At 43.1% G+C, this 12,252-nt stretch overlaps 1 protein-coding gene across 1 annotated transcript in view; it reads right to left on the reverse strand.

The window, feature by feature from the left end:
- Positions 1-295: 295 nt before the first annotated feature.
- Positions 296-12,252, reverse strand: part of LOC306918613 (G protein-coupled receptor kinase 3-like) — a gene marked incomplete at both ends in the record, with an annotated part of 13,877 nt that continues 1,920 nt past the window's right edge. The window contains 3 exons of the mRNA XM_079531504.1: positions 296-454; positions 6,262-6,398; positions 6,808-6,970. Of these exons, the coding sequence (XP_079387630.1) occupies positions 296-454; positions 6,262-6,398; positions 6,808-6,970 (459 nt within the window). The remainder of the gene's footprint in view (positions 455-6,261; positions 6,399-6,807; positions 6,971-12,252) is intronic.

Consider the following 12,252-nt stretch of genomic DNA (forward strand, 5'->3'; position numbering starts at 1 on the left):
CTTCCCTCCCTTGATGGTACGTACCTCACACTGCAGCACAAACTGCTTCCCTCCCTTGATGGTACGTACCTCACACTGCAACACAAACTGCTTCCCTCCCTTGATGGTACGTACCTCACACTGCAGCACAAACTGCTTCCCTCCCTTGATGGTACGTACCTCACACTGCAACACAAACTGCTTCACCTCCCTTGATGGTACGTACCTCACACTGCAACACAAACTGCTTCCCTCCCTTGATGGTACGTACCTCACACTGCAGCACAAACTGCTTCCCTCCCTTGATGGTACGTACCTCACACTGCAGCACAAACTGCTTCCCTCCCTTGATGGTACGTACCTCACACTGCAGCACAAACTGCTTCCCTCCTTTGATGCGAAGCAGGATGCACTTCTTGTCTTTAATCTGCGTCTCCTCCACCGACACGATCTGCTCCATGGTCAGCAGGTTTTGCTGTGGATCACAACCAGATCAAATCAAATCCACCGGCAAGAAATAAAATAAAGAGGTGCCCATACCCAAGGCGGGGTTGGCGAAAGGGCCTTTCTGTGTGGAGTTTGCATGTTCTCCCCGTGTCCCCTATAGGGTAGGTACCCTCACAAAAACATGCAGTAATCCTGGTCTCTAAACTGCCTCCGCTAGCCAGCCGGGGCGCCTGATGGAGGGGAAAGGACGTAGCGCGTGGAAGGAACACGTTATTCCAACCAGGGAAACTCCCCCCTGTCAGGTGTAAAGGAGCAACTTGGACACTCAGGCATGAAGGAAGCATGAGTTCAAGTCCGTTGCTCTCCCCAGGTTGGCGGAGGGTGTGTAGAGCCCAGGATCACATTAGATAATTGACACAGGGGTGAAAAATGGGTTACAAAATCGTGGGATAAAGATTAATTTAAAAAAACAAAACAAGATCAAATCAAATCCACCGGCAGGAAGGAAAAAAAAGGACATTTTGTAGTTTGTAGTCAAAATCAAACTAGGAACATCTTTAAATGCAGATTGTGGCCTCTAGATGTGTCACAGAGACTACATTTATTTGGGAGCGTTTTACTCATTGCAAATAAAATCACACCCGTGTGAACTGAGTGGTGTAAGGTCTTATATAGCCTGTCTGACGTAATGAAATCACGTCTGACGTAATGAAATCACACCCGGGTGAACAGGGTGAACATAGCAACCATGCTCATTTTTTCTGCACAAACAAAGCCAATTGTAGGAGTGGTTTACAGAAATCACACCCGGGTGAACAGGGTGAACATAGCAACCATGCTCATTTTTTCTGCACAAACAAAGCCAGTTGTAGGAGTGGTTTACACCACTCAACCAGTTGTAGGAGTGGTTTACACCACTCAGAAAATACATATAAAAAAGGTCATTAAAATGTTGACATATTATTGCTTATAGCAGCTTTAAGGGGGTTTGAAATGGATCCTTACAGGTCTGCTAACTCTTAGGGTCAAACTGAGAACCAAATGGACCCTTACTAGTACGGACGGGTCCATTTGGTTCCATTTGAACGCTCTCAGAGTGATGAGAACCAGTCTGTAACTAGACTGAAAGCAGAGGGTCCTGAAACAGCTTGTCCAACTATACTAGCAGGAGCTTGGCACAGGGTGTGAGGAAAACAGGCTCTCTACTGACACCTAGAGCAGGACACTGTGCACTACACCCACTGTTTCCCAAAAACAGTGGGTCGGGAGTCATTTAACCAAAAAATATCACTTAAAGGGGGGATTCCACTAATTTTCAACATTTTACTGTCATTAATATACCTTAGAGCAGGGGTTCTCAACGTTTTTGGCCAGGGACCCCCGGAAATGCTTTGGCAACGTCTCGGGACCCCCGCCCCCTCCCGACCCCCAATATAAATTGACTGCTACAATAACCTTAAACCATTTTGGGCGGGAACCCCTTTTGGTGTTTTAAGCATTGTTATAATTTATCTATTTAAAAATAGCAGATCTACAAGCTCATAGCGCGCCACCATGTGGCGCGCTATGAGCTTGTAGGTCTGCTATTTTTGAAAAATCGTGATTTAAAAAAAAAATAATAATTTGGGGACCCCCTAAAATAATTTGGCGACCCCCCCAGGGGTCGCGACCCACGGGTTGAGAACCACTGCCTTAGAGGAAATAATACAAAAATGTTAATGAAAAAAAATCATTAACATGGTGAAACACATCTTGATGACATCACCATGCATGTTAATGATTTCTTTCATACTTACAGTTCTAGGAAACACAGAATGTGGGGACTTTTTTTTGTATTATTTCCACAACACCTCTAAGGTATATTAATGACATAGTAAAATGTTGAAAATGAGTGGAATGCCCCTTTAAGGTGGTTGCACACTGGGAGCGTTTTTCGGAAAACAGACGGAAAAATGCAGCTAAAAATCCGAAAACGTGTCCAGTGTGCAGCAGGACCTTTACTCTACTCTAGTATAATAGGGAGGGTTTACTCTACCTTTACCTGCCCAGTTCTATAGAGTATAATAGGGAGGGTTTACTCTACCTTTACCTGCCCAGTTCTATAGAGTATAATAGGGAGGGTTTACTCTACCTTTACCTGCCCAGTTCTATAGAGTATAATAGGAAGGGTTTACTCTACCTTTACCTGCCCAGTTCTATAGAGTATAATAGGAAGGGTTTACTCTACCTTTACCTGCCCAGTTCTATAGAGTATAATAGGGAGGGTTTACTCTACCTTTACCTGCCCAGTTCTATAGAGTATAATAGGGAGGGTTTACTCTACCTTTACCTGCCCAGTTCTAGGTAGAGTATACTAAGGAGGTTTACCTGCCCAGTTCTAGGTAGAGTATACTAAGGAGGTTTACCTGCCCAGTTCTAGGTAGAGTATACTAGGGAGGGTTTACTCTACCTTTACCTGCCCAGTTCTATAGAGTATAATAAGGAGGTTTACCTGCCCAGTTCTAGGTAGAGTATACTAAGGAGGTTTACCTGCCCAGTTCTAGGTAGAGTATACTAAGGAGGTTTACCTGCCCAGTTCTAGGTAGAGAATAATAGGGAGGGTTTACTCTACCTTTACCTGCCTAGTTCTAGGTAGAGTATACTAAGGAGGTTTACCTGCCCAGTTCTAGGTAGAGTATACTAAGGAGGTTTACCTGCCCAGTTCTAGGTAGAGTATACTAAGGAGGTTTACCTGCCCAGTTCTAGGTAGAGTATACTACGGAGGTTTACCTGCCCAGTTCTAGGTAGAGTATAATAGGGAGGGTTTACTCTACCTTTACCTGCCCAGTTCTAGGTAGAGTATACTAAGGAGGTTTACCTGCCCAGTTCTAGGTAGAGTATACTAAGGAGGTTTACCTGCCCAGTTCTAGGTAGAGTATACTAAGGAGGTTTACCTGCCCAGTTCTAGGTAGAGTATACTAAGGAGGTTTACCTGTCCAGTTCTAGGTAGAGTATACTAAGGAGGTTTACCTGCCCAGTTCTAGGTAGAGTATACTAAGGAGGTTTACCTGCCCAGTTCTAGGTAGAGTATAATAGGGAGGGTTTCTGCCATTGTTGTTGTTTTTTTTTAAACACTTACCGTGTGCGTTTTAAAATGTTTTAGCCACGTATCCTACGGACGGACGGACGGTGTGGAGTTTGGACAGACAGACACAATGTTCAGTCACTGACAGACTAGCCTGGAACTCACTTATGCTTTCTATGGCATCGGCAGCTCCCGGCAGGACCGCCGGGAGAAACTATACGCAGATGCTGGACATGAGACTAATTAATTAGAGCGACAGAGAGAGAGAGGAGTGTGTGTGTGTGTGTATATGTGTGCGTGTGTGTGTCAATTTAACAAAGGTGCAGACGATCAGAAATCAGCAGAGAGTGAGTGATGTTTGCGCTACTCTATGCCGAATTGAAGTGGACTCGGACCCAGACTTTTTTTTCTCTCCGTGGAAATAAAAACGTCTGGGTTTCCGAGGCTACAGACAGACAACAAGGGTTCACACTAGCGATGGAGGTCTCCATCACGGTTTGGTTTTTTTTGCTCCCGATCTGATTCCGATCATTAAGATTTCGAGTATCTGCCGATACCGATTTTCCCCCGATCTGAAATTTATATTTTCATATAGAACACTTGTGCCATATCACAATAGTAATTTGTCCAAAACCACAGACGACATCCAGTCTAATATCGTGATATGGATATAGTATTGATACTACGGATGTCCCGATCACGTTTCTCTTGCTCCCGATCATTTGAAAATGACGTGATCGGCCCCCGATTTCCGATCACGCGATCGGATCAGGACAGCCCTAGTTCACACTGAAGGCAAATCCTGTTTGTTTCTCAAATCAGTTTCTCAAAGTTCGGGCATCTGGTTAGGAAGCCTCTCGAGGGAGGTCCTCAATGCACATCCCACTGGGAGGAGACCCCCGGGGCAGACCAAGGATCACGTCCTACTGGGAGGAGACCCCCGGGGCAGACCAAGGATCACGTCCTACTGGGAGGAGACCCCCGGGGCAGACCAAGGATCACGTCCCACTGGGAGGAGACCCCGGGGCAGACCAAGGATCACGTCCCACTGGGAGGAGACCCCCGGGGCAGACCAAGGATCACGTCCCACTGGGAGGAGACCCCCGGGGCAGACCAAGGATCACGTCCTACTGGGAGGAGACCCCGGGGCAGACCAAGGATCACGTCCCACTGGGAGGAGACCCCCGGGGCAGACCAAGGATCACGTCCTACTGGGAGGAGACCCCGGGGCAGACCAAGGATCACGTCCCACTGGGAGGAGACCCCGGGGCAGACCAAGGATCACGTCCTACTGGGAGGAGACCCCGGGGCAGACCAAGGATCACGTACCACTGGGAGGAGACCCCCGGGGCAGACCAAGGATCACGTCCTACTGGGAGGAGACCCCGGGGCAGACCAAGGATCACGTCCCACTGGGAGGAGACCCCCGGGGCAGACCAAGGATCACGTCCCACTGGGAGGAGACCCCCGGGGCAGACCAAGGATCACGTCCTACTGGGAGGAGACCCCCGGGGCAGACCAAGGATCACGTCCTACTGGGAGGAGACCCCCGGGGCAGACCAAGGATCACGTCCTACTGGGAGGAGACCCCCGGGGCAGACCAAGGATCACGTCCTACTGGGAGGAGACCCCCGGGGCAGACCAAGGATCACGTCCTACTGGGAGGAGACCCCCGGGGCAGACCAAGGATCACGTCCTACTGGGAGGAGACCCCCGGGGCAGACCAAGGATCACGTCCCACTGGGAGGAGACCCCGGGGCAGACCAAGGATCACGTCCCACTGGGAGGAGACCCCCGGGGCAGACCAAGGATCACGTCCCACTGGGAGGAGACCCCCGGGGCAGACCAAGGCGCAGATGGAGGGATTACATCGACTCACTGGCCTTGGAACGTCTTGGGATCCCTCAGGAGGAAGTCACTAATGTTGCTCTGGAGAGGGAAGTCTGGAGCTCTCTGTTGGAGCTGTTGCCCCCGCGACCCGACTACGGATAAGCGGTTGAGGATGGATGGAAAGTCTGACTTCTTTCTCAATTCTCTGATATCTAGGACTGACTGACTGACTGTGATGTCATCAAGCGTGAATCAGACGAGCAAGAACAATATAATAATAATAAAAGGAAAATAAAGCCTGCAGTCAAGTCTTTTTTTTTAAATGTATTTTTAGCTTTGCATCTTCATGTCGTGCAGTGCTGCTTCCATTGGAAATGAATGGTAGCTTTGTACACACGCTCATCTTCCAGACACAAGTGGTTGTGGCCACAGGACCATGCTGTGAAGAACAGTGTATGCTTGGAAGAGTGTGCGCGCGCGTGCGTGTGTGTGTGTGTGTGTGTCTCCTTAGAGAAGTGACCATTTTGGAAGTGGCATGTACATTTGACCACAGTCTGGAAGAGGCATTCCTTACCAAGGTGCTTAAGTACCAGCGTCGTAAGGATGCTATTATACAGCTTGGCTACAAATGTAAACTACTTGTGTTCATATATTTGGAAGCCTTGGTAATGTCCATAAATCAGTCGTGAGGGGCCTGCAGATTGCAGGAATGCCCCAAGCCGAGAGCTGATCAGGCATCGGCAAAGATTCTGTTCAGTGTCTGCAATAATTGGCAGTCGCCATAATATGGAGAAGGCGATGCTTTCTGTACCCGTGATCTGTATCCTGAAGCACTCGTTTCCAAGTTTGCGCATCCACTATTGTTTGTGTTCCAATCATTTCTTGTTAAATGTGAATGCAAATAAAGATGTTAAGTGTGTAAGTGTGTGCGTGTGTCTCACCCGTGACTCCCCCTCCCCCCTCCACTCCACTCGGTTGGGGAACAGGTAGAAGTAGCGTCGCTGCCACTGGGTGAGGAAGGGGTTTCCCAGCTTCAGCATGTAGCCGTGCATTATGCAGTCCTTACCCAGAGCATAGTCTGTAACACACAACACACAGTCTAGACGTTATGGCAGCGTTCATTTTAACAACACACAGTCTAGACGTTATGGCAGCGTTCATTTTAACAGCACATTTTAGTTTCGGTTTTAGTCTAGTTTCAGTTGACTGCTGCGACGCGTTGTGAGCTTGTAGATATTTTCAGCATGCAACCAATTGTAAGATTACATATAGTGTCCACTAGTCCCTTCCTATAACATTTTAGTCGAGTTTTTATTTGTTGACAAAATTGTCAGTATAGTTAGTGTTAGTTTTAGTCAATATAGCTTAGTTTTCATTTAGTTTCCAACTTTCCATTTACTTTTCGTCAGTGGAAAAAGGTAGTCGACGGACATTTTTTCGTCTTAGTTTTAGTCAACACTGCTCAGTGGTGCAGAGAGAGCTCTCACCTTCTTCGTGGCCCAGCTGCTTGTTCTTGGCCCTCTTGCGAGCCTCGTTCTTATCGGTGTCGGAGTTGACCGCCTCGTAGACGGTCTCGGCGACCTCCTGCTGCCAGCGCTCCGAGATGACCAAGGGGAAGTTCTTATACAGCTCCTGGTCACTGTCCAGCAACTATGGAGTCAGGACACATAGAGGGGAAGTTCTTATACAGCTCCTGGTCACTGTCCAGCAACTATGGAGTCAGGGCACACAGTTCTTATACAGCTCCTGGTCGCTGTCCAGCAACTATGGAGTCAGGGCACACATAGTTCTTATACAGCTCCTGGTCACTGTCCAACTATGGAGTCAGGACACAGAGTTCTTATACAGCTCCTGGTCGCTGTCCAACTATGGAGTCAGGACACAGAGTTCTTATACAGCTCCTGGTCACTGTCCAACTATGGAGTCAGGACACAGAGTTCTTATACAGCTCCTGGTCGCTGTCCAACTATGGAGTCAGGACACAGAGTTCTTATACAGCTCCTGGTCACTGTCCAACTATGGAGTCAGGACACAGAGTTCTTATACAGCTCCTGGTCGCTGTCCAACTATGGAGTCAGGACACAGAGTTCTTATACAGCTCCTGGTCACTGTCCAACTATGGAGTCAGGACACAGAGTTCTTATACAGCTCCTGGTCGCTGTCCAACTATGGAGTCAGGACACAGAGTTCTTATACAGCTCCTGGTCACTGTCCAACTATGGAGTCAGGTCACACAGTTCTTATACAGCTCCTGGTCACTGTCCAACTATGGAGTCAGGCCACAGTTCTTATACAGCTCCTGGTCACTGTCCAACTATGGAGTCAGGACACCGTTCTTATACAGCTCCTGGTCACTGTCCAACTATGGAGTCAGGGCACACACAGTTCTTATACAGCTCCTGGTCACTGTCCAACTATGGAGTCAGGGAACATAGTTCTTATACAGCTTCATATTTACATGTCGATTTCAGCTCTGATATTTATTTCAGACATGCTCTAGTATGTGAAGAGTCTGCCTGTGCTATTAACTCATAGGGATAGGGGGGGCAGCTAGTGTCCTTTTGCAAAGCAGGACAGTGGGGGAAAAAAATAATGATATTTTGACCTGAAATGTTATAATTTAGCTATTGAAAAATAGCAGATCTACAAGCTCATAGCACGGAACAGAGTGCCGCGTTATGAACTTGTAGGTCTGCTATTTTTGAAAAATCGTGAAAATATTTATTTCAGAAAACTGGAGGATTTAGAAGATTTTTTTTTAAATTTCGACGTCAGGCATAAATGGGTTAAACCCTCCTCCCGATGAGCAGGTTGGTGCCTCGACTGGTTTAATCCACCTTTGGTGTATGGATGTGTGTGTGTGTGTGTGTGTGTGTGTGTGTGTGTGTGTGTGTGAGAATGGGTGAATGTAATGTGCAAAGATTGTAAAACGCCTTGGATAAAGGCGCTATATATATATATATATATATATATATATATATATATATATATATATATATATATATACACACACTGTAAATACATAATCTGCCATTCATGAATGTATATAATTATTGAATATTGTCATATTGAATGTCCGAAACTATCAGGACGGACCACCATGGAAACCAGCTCTGTGTGTTATCCGTTTTGTGTTTGTATTGTAACAGTACTTACAGTAGCATTGTCTGTATTGTAACAGTACTTACAGTAGCATTGTCTGTATTGTAACAGTACTTACAGTAGCATTGTCTGTATTGTAACAGTACTTACAGTAGCATTGTCTGTATTGTAACAGTACTTACAGTAGCATTGTGTTTGTATTGTAACAGTACTTACAGTAGCATTGTGTTTGTATTGTAACAGTACTTACAGTAGCATTGTGTCTGTATTGTAACAGTACTTACAGTAGCATTGTGTCTGTATTGTAACAGTACTTACAGTAGCATTGTGTCTGTATTGTAACAGTACTTACAGTAGCATTGTGTCTGTATTGTAACAGTACTTACAGTAGCATTGTGTCTGTATTGTAACAGTACTTACAGTAGCATTGTGTCTGTATTGTAACAGTACTTACAGTAGCATTGTGTCTGTATTGTAACAGTACTTACAGTAGCATTGTTTGTATTGTAACAGTACTTACAGTAGCATTGTGTTTGTATTGTAACAGTACTTACAGTAGCATTGTGTTTGTATTGTAACAGTACTTACAGTAGCATTGTGTTTGTATTGTAACAGTACTTACAGTAGCATTGTGTCTGTATTGTAACAGTACTTACAGTAGCATTGTGTCTGTATTGTAACAGTACTTACAGTAGCATTGTGTTTGTATTGTAACAGTACTTACAGTAGCATTGTGTTTGTATTGTAACAGTACTTACAGTAGCATTGTGTTTGTATTGTAACAGTACTTACAGTAGCATTGTGTTTGTATTGTAACAGTACTTACAGTAGCATTGTCTGTATTGTAACAGTACTTACAGTAGCATTGTCTGTATTGTAACAGTACTTACAGTAGCATTGTCTGTATTGTAACAGTACTTACAGTAGCATTGTGTTTGTATTGTAACAGTACTTACAGTAGCATTGTCTTTGTATTGTAACAGTACTTACAGTAGCATTGTCTGTATTGTAACAGTACTTACAGTAGCATTGTGTTTGTATTGTAACAGTACTTACAGTAGCATTGTCTGTATTGTAACAGTACTTACAGTAGCATTGTCTGTATTGTAACAGTACTTACAGTAGCATTGTCTGTATTGTAACAGTACTTACAGTAGCATTGTGTTTGTATTGTAACAGTACTTACAGTAGCATTGTGTTTGTATTGTAACAGTACTTACAGTAGCATTGTCTGTATTGTAACAGTACTTACAGTAGCATTGTGTTTGTATTGTAACAGTACTTACAGTAGCATTGTGTTTGTATTGTAACAGTACTTACAGTAGCATTGTCTGTATTGTAACAGTACTTACAGTAGCATTGTGTTTGTATTGTAACAGTACTTACAGTAGCATTGTGTTTGTATTGTAACAGTACTTACAGTAGCATTGTGTTTGTATTGTAACAGTACTTACAGTAGCATTGTGTCTGTATTGTAACAGTCCTTACAGTAGCATTGTGTTTGTATTGTAACAGTCCTTACAGTAGCATTGTGTCTGTATTGTAACAGTACTTACAGTAGCATTGTGTCTGTATTGTAACAGTACTTACAGTAGCATTGTGTTTGTATTGTAACAGTACTTACAGTAGCATTGTGTTTGTATTGTAACAGTACTTACAGTAGCATTGTGTTTGTATTGTAACAGTACTTACAGTAGCATTGTGTCTGTATTGTAACAGTACTTACAGTAGCATTGTGTCTGTATTGTAACAGTACTTACAGTAGCATTGTGTTTGTATTGTAACAGTACTTACAGTAGCATTGTGTTTGTATTGTAACAGTACTTACAGTAGCATTGTGTCTGTATTGTAACAGTACTTACAGTAGCATTGTGTCTGTATTGTAACAGTACTTACAGTAGCATTGTGTTTGTATTGTAACAGTACTTACAGTAGCATTGTGTTTGTATTGTAACAGTACTTACAGTAGCATTGTGTTTGTATTGTAACAGTACTTACAGTAGCATTGTGTCTGTATTGTAACAGTCCTTACAGTAGCATTGTGTTTGTATTGTAACAGTCCTTACAGTAGCATTGTGTGTCTGTATTGTAACAGTCCTTACAGTAGCATTGTGTTTGTATTGTAACAGTCCTTACAGTAGCATTGTGTTTGTATTGTAACAGTACTTACAGTAGCATTGTGTTTGTATTGTAACAGTACTTACAGTAGCATTGTGTTTGTATTGTAACAGTACTTACAGTAGCATTGTGTTTGTATTGTAACAGTCCTTACAGTAGCATTGTGTCTGTATTGTAACAGTACTTACAGTAGCATTGTGTTTGTATTGTAACAGTACTTACAGTAGCATTGTGTTTGTATTGTAACAGTACTTACAGTAGCATTGTGTTTGTATTGTAACAGTCCTTACAGTAGCATTGTGTCTGTATTGTAACAGTACTTACAGTAGCATTGTGTCTGTATTGTAACAGTACTTACAGTAGCATTGTGTTTGTATTGTAACAGTCCTTACAGTAGCATTGTGTTTGTATTGTAACAGTACTTACAGTAGCATTGTGTTTGTATTGTAACAGTACTTACAGTAGCATTGTCTGTATTGTAACAGTACTTACAGTAGCATTGTGTCTGTATTGTAACAGTACTTACAGTAGCATTGTCTGTATTGTAACAGTACTTACAGTAGCATTGTGTCTGTATTGTAACAGTACTTACAGTAGCATTGTCTGTATTGTAACAGTACTTACAGTAGCATTGTGTCTGTATTGTAACAGTACTTACAGTAGCATTGTGTCTGTATTGTAACAGTACTTACAGTAGCATTGTGTCTGTATTGTAACAGTACTTACAGTAGCATTGTCTGTATTGTAACAGTACTTACAGTAGCATTGTGTCTGTATTGTAACAGTACTTACAGTAGCATTGTGTCTGTATTGTAACAGTACTTACAGTAGCATTGTGTTTGTATTGTAACAGTACTTACAGTAGCATTGTGTTTGTATTGTAACAGTACTTACAGTAGCATTGTGTTTGTATTGTAACAGTACTTACAGTAGCATTGTGTTTGTATTGTAACAGTACTTACAGTAGCATTGTGTTTGTATTGTAACAGTACTTACAGTAGCATTGTGTTTGTATTGTAACAGTACTTACAGTAGCATTGTCTGTATTGTAACAGTACTTACAGTAGCATTGTGTTTGTATTGTAACAGTACTTACAGTAGCATTGTGTTTGTATTGTAACAGTACTTACAGTAGCATTGTGTTTGTATTGTAACAGTCCTTACAGTAGCATTGTGTCTGTATTGTAACAGTACTTACAGTAGCATTGTGTCTGTATTGTAACAGTACTTACAGTAGCATTGTCTGTATTGTAACAGTACTTACAGTAGCATTGTGTCTGTATTGTAACAGTACTTACAGTAGCATTGTCTGTATTGTAACAGTACTTACAGTAGCATTGTGTTTGTATTGTAACAGTACTTACAGTAGCATTGTGTCTGTATTGTAACAGTACTTACAGTAGCATTGTGTTTGTATTGTAACAGTACTTACAGTAGCATTGTGTTTGTATTGTAACAGTACTTACAGTAGCATTGTGTCTGTATTGTAACAGTACTTACAGTAGCATTGTGTTTGTATTGTAACAGTACTTACAGTAGCATTGTGTTTGTATTGTAACAGTACTTACAGTAGCATTGTGTCTGTATTGTAACAGTACTTACAGTAGCATTGTGTTTGTATTGTAACAGTACTTACAGTAGCATTGTGTTTGTATTGTAACAGTACTTACAGTAGCATTGTGTTTGTATTGTAACAGTACTTACAGTAGCAT

This window comes from Electrona antarctica (genome assembly GCF_951216825.1).
Source record: "Electrona antarctica genome assembly, contig: scaffold_1230, whole genome shotgun sequence".
Classification (NCBI taxonomy): Eukaryota; Metazoa; Chordata; class Actinopteri; order Myctophiformes; family Myctophidae; genus Electrona; species Electrona antarctica.